This window comes from Eschrichtius robustus, chromosome 10 (genome assembly GCF_028021215.1).
Source record: "Eschrichtius robustus isolate mEscRob2 chromosome 10, mEscRob2.pri, whole genome shotgun sequence".
In the NCBI taxonomy this organism is placed as follows: Eukaryota; Metazoa; Chordata; class Mammalia; order Artiodactyla; family Eschrichtiidae; genus Eschrichtius; species Eschrichtius robustus.
In genome coordinates, this window is record NC_090833.1 from 24400802 (window position 1) to 24413244 (window position 12443).

The following is a 12443-nucleotide window of genomic DNA, read 5'->3' on the forward strand; positions in this document are numbered from 1 at the left end:
ATACATGAAAAATACATCTACATGTGGAACAACTCCTACAGGACACATACTGAATGCTGGCAGAAGACCTCAGACTTCCCAAAAGACAAGAAAATCCCCACGTACCTGGCCGTGTGGCTGACAGGGTCTTGGTGCCCTGGCCAGGTGTCAAGCCTGAGCTTCTGAGGTGGGAGAGCCGAGTTTAGGACATTGGACCACCAGAGACCTCCCTGCACCATGTAATATCAATCGGTGAGAGCTCTCCCAGAGATCTCTGTCTCAACGCTGAGACCCAGCTCCACCCAACGGCCAGCAAGCTCCAGTGTTGGATGCCCCATGCCAAACAACTAGCAAGACAGGAACACAACCCCACCCATTAGCAGAGAGGCTGACTAAAATCATACTAAGTTCACAGCACCCCAAAACACAGCACCGGATGCGGCCCTGCCCACCAGAAAGACAAGATCCAGCCCCACCCACCAGAACACAGGCACCAATCCCCTCCACCAGGAAGCTTACACAAGCCACTGAACGAACCTCACCCACTGGGGGCAGACACCAAAACCAACGGGAACTATGAACCTGCAGCCTGCAAAAGGAGACCCCAAACACAGTAAGTTAAACAAAATGAGAAGACAGAGAAATATGCAGCAGATGAAGGAGCAAGGTAGAAACCCACCAGACCAAACAAATGAAGAGGAAATAGGCAGTCTGCCTGAAAAAGAATTCAGAGTAATGATAGTAAGATGATCCAAAATCTTGGAAATAGAATGGAGAAAATAAAAGAAACGTTTAACAAGGACCAAGAAGAACTAAAGAGCAAACAAACAATGATGACCAACACAATCAGAATAACTGAGGTAGAAGAACGGATAAGTGACCTGGAAGATAAAATAGTGGAAATGACTACCGCAGAGCAGAATAAAGAAAAAAGAATGAAAAGAATTGAAGACAGTCTCAGAGACCTCTGGGACAACATTAAACACACCAACATTAGAATTATAGGGGTCCCAGAAGAAGAAGAGAAAAAGAAAGGGTCTGAGAAAATATTTGAAGAGATTATAGTGGAAAACTTCCCTAACATGGGAAAGGAAATAGTCAAGCCCAAGAAGCACAGAGAGTCCCATACAGAATAAATCCGTGGAGAAACACGCCAAGACACATATTAATCAAACTATCAAAAATTAAATACAAAGAAAAATATTAAAAGCAGCAAGGGAAAAGCAACAAATAACATGCAAGGGAATCCCCATAAGGTTAACAACTGATCTTTCAGCAGAAACTCTGTAAACCAGAAGGGAGTGGCAGGACATATTTAAAGTGATGAAAGGGAAAAACCTACAACCAAGATTACTCTACCCAGCAAGGATCTCATTCAGTTTCGATGGAGAAATTAAAACCTTTACAGACAAGCACAAGTTAAGAGAATTCAGCAACAACAAACTAGCTTTACAACAAATGCTAAAGGAACTTCTCTAGGCAGGAAACACAAGAGAAGGAAAAGACCTGCAATAACAAACCCAAAACAATTAAGAAAATGGTAATAGGAACATACATATCGATAATTACCTTAAATGTAAATGGATTAAATGCTCCAACCAAAAGACATAGACTGGCTGAATGGATACAAAAACAAGACCCATATAGATCCTGTCTACAAGAGACCCACTTCAGACCTAGGGACACATACAGACTGAAAATGAGGGGATAGAAAAAGATAGTCCATGCAAATGGAAATCAAAAGAAAGCTGGAATAGCAATTCTCATATCAGAAAAAATAGACTTTAAAATAAAGACTATTACAAGAGACAAAGAAGGACACTACATAATGATCAAGGGATCAACCCAAGAAGATATAACAATTGTAAATATTTATGCACCCAACATAGGAGCACCTCAATACATAAGGCAAAGGCTAACAGCCTTAAAAGGGGAAAATGATAGTAACACAATCATAGTAGGGGACTTTAACACCCCACTTTCACCAATGGCCAGATCATCCAAAATGAAAATAAATAAGGAAACACAAGCTTAAATGACACATTAAACAAGATGGACTTAATTGATATTTATAGGACATTCCATCCAAAAACAACAGAATACACTTTTTTTTTTAACATCTTTATTGGAGTATAATTGCTTTACAATGGTGTGTTAGTTTCTGCTTTATAACAAAGTGAATCAGTTATACATATACATATGTCCCCATATCTCTTCCCTCTTGCATCTCCCGCCCTCCCACCCTCCCAATCCCAGCCCTCTACGTGGTCACAAAACACCGAGCTGATCTCCCTGTGCTATGCAGCTGCTTCCCACTAGCTATCTTTTTTACATTTGGTGGTGTATATATGTCCATGCCACTCTCTCACTTTCTCCCAGCTTACCCTTCCCCCTCCCCATATCCTCAAGTCCATTCTCTAGTAGGTCTGCATCTTTATTCCCGTTTTGCCCCTAGGTTCTTCATGACGACTTTTTTTTTTTTTTTTAGATTCCATATATATGTGTTAGCATACAGTATTTGTTTTTCTCTTTCTGACTTACTTCACTCTGAATGACAGTCTCTAGGTCCATCCACCTCACTACAAATAACTCAATTTCATTTCTTTTTATGGCTGAGTAATATTCCATTGTATATATGTGCCACATCTTCTTTATCCATTCATCTGTTGATGGACACTTAGGTTGCTTCCATGTCCTGGCTATTACAAATAGAGCTGCAATGAACATTTTGGTACATGACTCTTTCTGAATTATGGTTTTCTCAGGGTATATGCCCAGTAGTGGGATTGCTGGGTCATATGGTACTTCTATTTTTAGTTTTTTAAGGAACCTCCATACTCTTCTCCGTAGTGGCTGTATCAATTTACATTCCCTCCAACAGTGCAAGAGGGTTTCCTTTTCTCCACACCCTCTCCAGCATTTGTTGTTTGTAGATTTTTTGATGATGGCTGTTCTGACCGGTGTGAGATAATATCTCATTGTAGTTTTGACTTGCATTTCTCTAATGATTAGTGATGTTGAGCATCCTTTCATGTGTTTGTTGGTCATCTGTATATCTTCTTTGGAGAAATGTCTATTTAGGTCTTCTGCCCATTTTTAGATTGGGTTTTTTGTTTTCTTGATATTGAGCTGCATGAACTGCTTGTAAATTTTGGAGATTAATCCTTTGTCAGTTGCTTCCTTTGCAAATATTTTCTCCCATTCTGAGGGTTGTCTTTTTGTCTTGTTTATGGTTTCCTTTGCTATGCAAAAGCTTTTAAGTTTCATTAGGTCCCATTTGTTTATTTTTGTTTTTATTTCCATTTCTCTAGGAGGTGGGTCAGAAAGGATCTTGCTGTGATTTATGTTATAGAGTGTTCTGCCTGTGTTTTCCTCTAAGAGTTTGATGGTGTCTGGCCTTACATTTAGGTCTTTAATCCATTTTGAGTTTATTTTTGTGTATGGTGTTAGGGAGTGTCCTAATTTCATTATTTTACATGTAGCTGTCCAGTTTTCCCAGCACCACTTATTGAAGAGGCTATCTTTTCTCCACTGTATATTCTTGCCTCCTTTATCAAAGATAAGGTGACCATATGTGCATGGGTTTATCTCTGGGCTTCCTATCTTGTTCCATTGATCTATATTTCTGTTTTTGTGCCAGTAGCATACTGTCTTGATTACTGTAGCTTTGTAGTATAGTCTGAAGTCAGGGAGCCTGATTCCTCCAGATCCGTTTTTCTTTCTCAAGATTGCTTTGGCTCTTCGGGGTCTTTTGTGTTTCCATACAAATTGTGAAATTTTTTGTTCTAGTTCTGTGAAAAATGCCAGTGGTAGTTTGATAGGGATTGCATTGAATCTGTAGATTGCTTTGGGTAATAGAGTCATTTTCACAATGTTGATTCTTCCAATCTAAGAACATGGTATATCTCTCCATCTATTTATATCATCTTTAATTTCTTTCATCAGTGTTTTATAATTTTCTGCATACAGGTCTTTTGTCTCCTTAGGTAGGTTTATACCTAGATATTTTATTCTTTTTGTTGCAATGATAAATGGGAGTGTTTTCTTAATTTCACTTTCAGATTTTTCATCATTAGTGTTCTCAAGTGCTCATGGAACATTCTCCAGGATAGATCATATCTTGGGTTACAAATCAAGCCTTGGTAAATTTAAGAAAATTGAAATCGGGGGCTTCCCTGGTGGAGCAGTGGTTGAAAGTCTGCCTGCCAATGCAGGGGACCACGGGTTCGAGCCCTGGTCTGGGAGGATCCCATATGCCGCGGAGCAACTAGGCCCGTGAGCCACAACTACTGAGCCTGCGCGTCTGGAGCCTGTGCTCCGCAACAAGAGAGGCCGCGACAGTGAAATGCCCACACACCGCGACGAAGAGTGGCCCCCACTTGCCGCAACTAGAGAAAGCCCTCGCACAGAAACGAAGACCCAACACAGCCATAAATAAATAAATAAATAAATAAATAAATAAATAAATAAATTAAAAAAAAAAAGAAAATTGAAATCGTATCAAGTATCTTTCCCGACCACAATGCTATGAGACTAGATATTGATTACAGGAAAAAAACTGTAAAAAATACAAACACATGGAGGCTAAACAAGATGCTACTAAATAACCAAGAGATCACTGAAAAAAATCAAAGAGGAAATAAAAAAATACCTAGAAATAAATGAGAATGTAAACTCGACGACCCATAATCGATGGGATGCAGCAAAAGCAGTTCTAAGAGGGAAGTTCATAGCAATACAATCCTACCTCAAGAAACAAAAAAAATCTCAAGTAAACAACCTAAGCTTACACCTAAGCTTAGAGAAAGAAGAACAAAACTCAGTGTTAGCAGAAGGAAAGAAATCATAAAGATAAGATCAGAAATAAATGAAAAAGAAATGAAGAAATCAATAGCAAAGATGAATAAAACTAAAAGCTGGTTCTTTGAGAAGATAAACAAAATTGATAAACCATTAGCCGGACTCATCAAGAAAAAAATGAAGAAGACTCAAATCAATAGAATTAGAAATGAAAAAGGGTAAGTAACAACTGACATTGTAGAAATACAAAGGATCATGAAAGATTACTACAAGCAACTCTATGCCAATAAAATGGACAACCTGGAAGAAATGGACAAATTCTGAGAAAAGCACAACCTTCTGAGACTGAAGCAGGAAGAAATAGAAAATATAAACAGACCAATCACAAGCACTGAAATTGAGACTGTGATTAAAAATCTTCCAGCAAACAAAAGCCCAGGACCAGATGGCTTCACAGGTGAATTCTATCAAACATTCAGAGAACAGCTAACACCCATCCTTCTCAAACTCTTCCAAAATGTAGCAGAGGGAGGAACACTCCCAAACTCATTCTATGGGCCACCATCACCCTGATACCAAAACCAGAGAAAGATGTCACAAAAAAAGAAAACTACAGGCCAATATCACTGATGAACATAGATGCAAAAATTCTCAACAAAATACTAGCAAACGGAATCTAACAGCACATTAAAAGGACCATCCACTGTGATCAAGTGGAGTTAATCCCAGGAATGCAAGGATTCTTCATTATACACAAATCAATCAACATGACACACCATATTAACAAATTAAAGGATAAAAACCATATGATAATTTCACAGATGCAGAAAAAGCTTTCGACAAAATTCAACACCCATTTATGGTAAAAATTCTCCAGAAAGTAGGCATAGAGGGAACCTACCTCAACATAACAAAAGCCACGTATGACAAACCCACAGCCAACATTGTTCTCAATGGTGAAAAACTGAAACCACTTCCTCTAAGATCAGGAACAAGACAAGGTTGCCCACTCTCACCACTATTATTGAACATAATTTTGTAAGTTTTAGCCACAGCAGTCAGAGAAGGAAAAGAAATAAAAGGAATCCAAATAGGAAAAGAAGAAGTAAAACTGACACTTTGCAAGTGACATGATACTATACATAGAGAATCCTAAAGATGCTACCAGAAAACTACTAGAGCTAACAATGAATTTGGTAAAATAGCAGGATTAATGCACAGAAATCTCTTGCATTCCTATACACTAATGATGAAAAATATGAAAGAGAAATTAAGGAAACACTCCCATTTTCCATTGTAACAAAAAGAATAAAATACCTAGGAATCTACCTAAGGAGACAAAAGACCTGTATGCAGAAAACTATAAGACACTGATGAAAGAAATTAAAGACGATACAAACAGATGGAGAGATATATCATGTTCTTGGATTGGAAGAATAAACATTGTGAAAATGACTGTGCTACCCCGAGCAATCTACAGATTCAATGTAATCCCTATCAAACTACCAATGGCATTTTTCACAGAACTAGAACAAAAAATTGCACAATTTGTATGGAAACGCAAAAGACCCTGATTAGCCAAAGCAATGTTGAGAAAGAAAAGTTGGAGCTGGAGGAATCAGGCTCCCTGACTTTAGACTATACTACAAAGCTACAGTAATCAAGACAGTATGGTACTGGCACAACAACAGAAGTATAGATGAATGGAACAGGATAGAAAGCCCAGAGATAAACCCACGCACATATGGTCACCTTATCTTTTTTTTTTTTAATTTATTTATTTTATTTTTATTTTTGGCTGCGTTGGGTCTTTGTTGGTGCGCATGGGCTTTCTCTGGTTGCGGTGAGCGGGGGCTACTCTTCATTGCCGTGCACGGGCTTCTCATTGTGGTGGCTTCTCTTGTTGCAGAGCACAGGCTCTAGGCACGCGGGCTTCAGTAGTTGTGGCAGGTGGGCTCAGTAGTTGTGGCTCGTGGGCTCTAGAGCGCAGGCTCAGTAGTTGTGGCGCACGGGCTTAGTTGCTCCGCGGCATGTGGGATCTTCCCGGACCAGGGCTCGAACCTGTGTCCCCTGCATTTGCAGGCGGATTCTTAACCACTGCGCCACCAGGGAGACCCTGGTCACCTTATATTTGATAAGAATATACAATGGAGAAACGTGGTGCTGGGAAAGCTGGACAGCTACATGTAAAAGAATGAAATTAGAACACTCCCTTACACCGTATACAAAAATAAACTCAAAATGGATTAAAGACCTAAATGTAAGGCCAGACACTATAAAAGTCTTAGAGGAAAACATAGGCAGAACACTCTATGACATAAATCACAGCAAGATCCTTTTTGACCCACCTCCTAGAGGAATGGAAATAAAAACAAAATTAAACAAATGGGACCTAATGAAACTTAAAAGCTTTTGCACAGCAAAGGAAACCATAAACAAGACGAAAAGGGAACCCTCAGAATGGGAGAAAGTATTTGCAAATGAAGCAACTGACAAAGGATTAATCTCCAAAATATACAAGCAGCTCATGCAGCTCAATATCAAAAAAACAAACAACCCAATCCAAAAATGGGCAGAAGACCTAAATAGACATTTCTCCAAAGAAGATATACAGATTGCCAACAAACACATGAAAGGATGCTCAACATCATTAATCATTAGAGAAATGCAAATCAAAACTACAATGAGGTATCATCTCACACCGGTCAGAATGGCCATCATCAAAACATGTACAAACAATAAATGCTGGAGAGGGTGTGGAGAAAACTTGCACTGTTGGTGGGAATGTAGATTGATACAGCCACTATGGAGAACAGTATGGAGGTTCCTTAAAAAACTAAAAATAGAAGTACCATATGACCCAGCAATCCCACTACTGGGCATATAACCAGAGAAAACCGTAATTCAAAAGGAGTCATGTACTGCAGTGTTCATTGCAGCACTGTTTACAATAGCCCAGACATGGAAGCAACCTACATATCCATCGACAGATGAATGGATAAAGTAGATGTGGCCCATATACACAATGGAATATTACTCAGCCATAAAAAAAACGAAATTGAACTATGTGTAGTGAGGTGGATGGGCCTAGAATCTGTCATACAGAGTGAAGTAAGTCAGAAAGAGAAAAACAAATACTGTATGCTAACACATATGTATGGAATCTAAAAAAAAAAAATACGGTTCTGATGAACCTATGTGCAGGACAGGAATAAAGATGCAGACATAGAGAATGGGCTTGAGGACACAGGAGTGGGAAGGGTAAGCTGGGACGAAGTGAGAGAGTAGCATTGACATATATACACTACCAGATGTAAAATAGATAGCTAGTGGGAAGCAGCTGCATAGCACAGAGAGCTCAGCTCGGTGCTTTGTGACCACCTAGGGGCGTGGGATAGGGAGAGTGGGAGGGACACGCATAAGAGAGGGGATATGGAGATATATGTATACATATAGCTGATTCACTTTGTTATACGGCAGAAACTAACAGAACATGGTAAAGCAATTATACTCCAATAAAGATGTTAAAAAAAAAGTGATATATATATATGAAAGAACGGTTGAATTTTAAGGTGTGTGTTATATCTCAGTAAAATTGTTTAAAAAAAAAGAACCATTGAAATTGCAGAGGTAGCTTTCCAATAAGCTCAGATCTTATCCAGCTAAGAATCATGTAAGAATTGGGTCCTAAGAACTAAAGTGTAGAAAGGGTCAAAACTAGGGAAAAAAATTTTACACTCAGGAAAGGAAAAGAGTTTTTTATAGGGTGTGTTCAGATATGAACAGAGAGGGTTCCTGTCTGTCTGCCCTCAGCCTGCTTTGTCAGCCGTATCTCCCATGTCCTCTATGCATTGTTTGGGTTGTACTCAGACCTCCCAGTTTACTATTTTCTCAATATTCAGTTTACTTTTGTCATGCAACATCCTTGCTTTAACTATCCTTTCTACTTGTATTCTCTTTCTAAAATTTATACCTAGAGATACTGCCCTGATACAGCAAGAGAATAAGTAATGAGCACATTTCCTCTGTCCCTTCTCTGATGACGAGAAGGAAGAAAGTGACAGCCAGTGCACAAACATGTCAGGCACTGTTCTAAATGCTGGCGAAAAGCAGTAAACCAGAAAGAGTTACAACTCTCCTGGAGCCTTACATTCCGGGTGAAAGGAGACAAGCATTAAACGTGCAGACAAATAAAAGTTTCAGATCTGAAAGTGCTGTGACCAGAGTAAACAGAGTGATGTGGTAGAGAGTAACTCCAAGTGATGCTTTAGCTAGAATGGCCAGAGAATGCCTCTGAGAAGGTAATGTTTTCACTAAGATTTGAATGGTGAGAAGGAGGCAATTTATGAAGGTCTTCGAAAAGAATGTTTCAAGTTGAGGGCATAGAAAATTCAGAGGCCCTGAGATGGGAAGGAGCTTGAATGAGGGAAAGAAAGGTCAGTGTGGCTGGAATAGGGAATGTGGTGATGAGACAAGCCTTTAGGTCATAAAGAACTTGGGATTTTAATTTAGCTACAAAGGACTTTAAAACAGGGATATGACCAGATTTAGGATATTGAAAGCTCATTTTGGCTGCTTTATGGAGAAGTGGGCAAGAACGAAGAAGACAGGGAGACCAATTGAAAGATTATTCAGATAGTCCAGGTGAGATGTTGATGAGTTGGACTAAGATTGTAGAAGTGGAAATTGAGAGACATTGTCATATTTGGGATATGTTTTTGAGGTTGTCTTGACATGAATTGCTCATGGATTGGTTATGGAGTGAAAGGGAAGGAAGTTTTTGGTTTGTCCAACTAGAAGGATAACTGTACACTTAGATGAAAAGAATTGGAGGTGGTAGTGGGGTGTAGGTGTTGCATGTAGATTGGTAATTCTGTTTCAGGGCATATTAAATATCTTAAGTAGACATACAATCGGACATACATAGCTGGAGCTCAAGGGAGAGATATGGGCTGTAGGTGGAAGTTTGAATATCAGATAGTACCCATATGATTGGTAGAGATGAACTGTATTAGTTTTGGTAGGGCTGCCATAACAAAGTACCATGAACTTTGTGCTTCAACAACATAAATTAATATTCTCACAGTTCTAGAGGCTACAAGTCCAGGATCAAGGAGTCAGCAGAATTGGTTTCTTCTGAGGCCTCTTTCAGCTTGGCTTATAGATGGCCTTTGTCTTCACATGGTCTTCCCTCCATGTGTGTTTATGTCCTAATGTCCTCTTTTTATAAGAGCACAGTAATATTGAATTAGGACCTACCCCAATGATCTCATTTTAATTTGGTTACCTCCTTAAAGACCCTATCTCCAAATACAGTCACATTCTGAGGTACTGGCGGTTAGGACTTCAACATAAGAATTTAGGGGCGGGGGACACAATTAAGCCCATAACATGGCCTAAGGAGAGAATATAGCTAGAAGAGGACCAAAGGTAGATTCCTGCAGCACTTAAGCTTTTGAAACTCAGAGAAGTGAGCTAGCAGAGAAGACTGAGGGCAGGTAAGATCAGAAAAGTCAGTAAGCATAGCTTCATTCTCTTAAAGCCTAAAGAAGCTCTCTTAGAGACCTAAGAATAAAGGAAAGAAAAAAGAAGTAAAAAGACGGGAGAGAGGCAATTTAGTGGGGATATTGAGGAGTAGAGTTTAAGGAAAGAACATAATGTGGTTAGAGGCAATTAAATAGGCTGGAACATTTTAGTTTGATTTGGAACAAATATAAAGACCCAGCATGTATTAATTTTACTGGATTGTTGCCTGAAATATTAACCCAGATTATATCTGTATTTCTTCCAGCTTCATAAAATTCTTGGAGATAAAGTGAACAATACTGCCGTAATTGAAAAGCAAGTACTAGAACTTTGGGACAGACTGTATCATTCTTGGTTTGTAAAGGTAAGTTATTTTAGCTAAGGATTTCAGTTGTAAGCTAATAGTGTCCTTTTATTTTATGGACTCATTGACTAGGTAGGATTGTGTTAACATTGGGATTTCATTTATTGACATTTTTAAGCTGCAAGTTCTTAAACCTCAGGTCACTAAAAGTCAGCTTGAATTGATGATTAGTCTCCATGGCAGAACCCACCAGTCTCTCTGAAGTATCAGTATTCCATCCTCTGTTCATTACCATCAACACCATCCCATCCTCTAGACCAGATTTGTATAGTAGAAATGTAATGAATGCAAGTCATACATATAATGTTAATTTTTCTAGTGGCCACATTTAAAAAAAACTAGGACAGGTGAAATTAATTTTAATAATGTATTTTACTTAACCCAGTATACCCAATATATGTCATTTCCATATGGAATGAATAAAAAAATTTAATGAGATTTTATATATATATTTTTTATATATATAATTTTTTCCATTCTAAGTCTTAGAAATCCAGTTTATCTTTTTTTTTTAATTTTAATTTTAATTAATTTATTTATTTATGGCAGTGTTGGATCTTCGTTTCTGTGCGAGGGCTTTCTCTAGTTGCGGCAAGTGGGGGCCACTCTTCATCGCGGTGCGCGGGCCTCTCATTATCGCGGCCTCTCTTGTTGCGGAGCACAGGCTCCAGACGCGCAGGCTCAGTAATTGTGGCTCACGGGCCTAGCTGCTCCGCGGCATGTGGGATCTTCCCAGACCAGGGCTTGAACCCACGTCCCCTGCATTGGCAGGCAGATTCTCAACCACTGCGCCACCAGGGAAGCCCCCCAGTTTATCTTTTACACTAACAGCACATCTCAGTTTTTGGACTAGCCACATTTTAGGTACTCAGTAGCCACATGTGGGTAGTGGCTACAATTTGGAACAATACAGCTCCAGACTAAGAACTTTTCTCTTTGAGGAAGTGAAAATAGATCCAAAAGTTTAGAGATATTTATTTTATTTTAAATAAACCTTTAATGCTGCTTGTGCTGATGTACTCCTATTTCAGAATTTATGACGAAAAATAGTATCATTTTTCATTAAATATAAAAATGATGGTTTGCAAGCAGCTAGTTGTGCTGGGCTGTTGTATACACTGCGTTGGCAAGGCCTGTGGGCCATTAGGAGCTGTGCTGTGGAAGATGCCCATCCAGGGGAAGGAGATAGAGTCGGGCAGAGTTCGTGGTTGGGTTTTCCCAGGGTTGATCTAAACAGAAGAGAAACATAAATAAGTCTCTTAACTTGGGGTTTGGGGGTAGGAGGGCTTGATTTAAATTTGAATTTGTTGCTCAATGACCTGTTTGGCATTGTGTACTCTTGCCCCAGGAGGAGTCGAAGGAACAGTGATGGTTTTTGTGGGTTTCCAAAACTGGGAGTTAAAACTAACTGGGGGATCTCTGGGTAGATATCTGCTGAAGAGCCAGACTATTGGAAAGGTTGTATCCACTTCTTCTGCTGACTCTGGGGCTTCTGCTTACAGACAAACAGCTTTTACTGTCCCTCACCCCCTTTGAGCTTCACTTATGGTCCAGGGTGGTCAGTGTTTTAAAAGCATAGGTTTGTAAGTGGGTAAGTGCATTGCTTTCTTTACCTGTTTTACTAGGACCTAATGTCTTCATTGCATGATGAAGGCTGGCATCACAGTGCTGTTTGAAAAAAGTGCGAGAATGGAAACACAAGAATGTTAAGAATCTACTTCTATTTCTAAATTTTAACCTTACCAGTCACTTTGTTTATACATCACTCTTTCAA

The 12443-nt window shown here is 39.2% G+C and overlaps 1 protein-coding gene across 1 annotated transcript in view; it reads left to right on the forward strand.

The window, feature by feature from the left end:
• Positions 1-12443, forward strand: part of TMEM245 (transmembrane protein 245) — a 103794-nt gene that overhangs the window by 54944 nt on the left and 36407 nt on the right. Inside the window, exon 10 of the mRNA XM_068552770.1 lies at positions 10571-10669. Coding sequence (XP_068408871.1) covers positions 10571-10669 — 99 coding nt within the window. The remainder of the gene's footprint in view (positions 1-10570; positions 10670-12443) is intronic.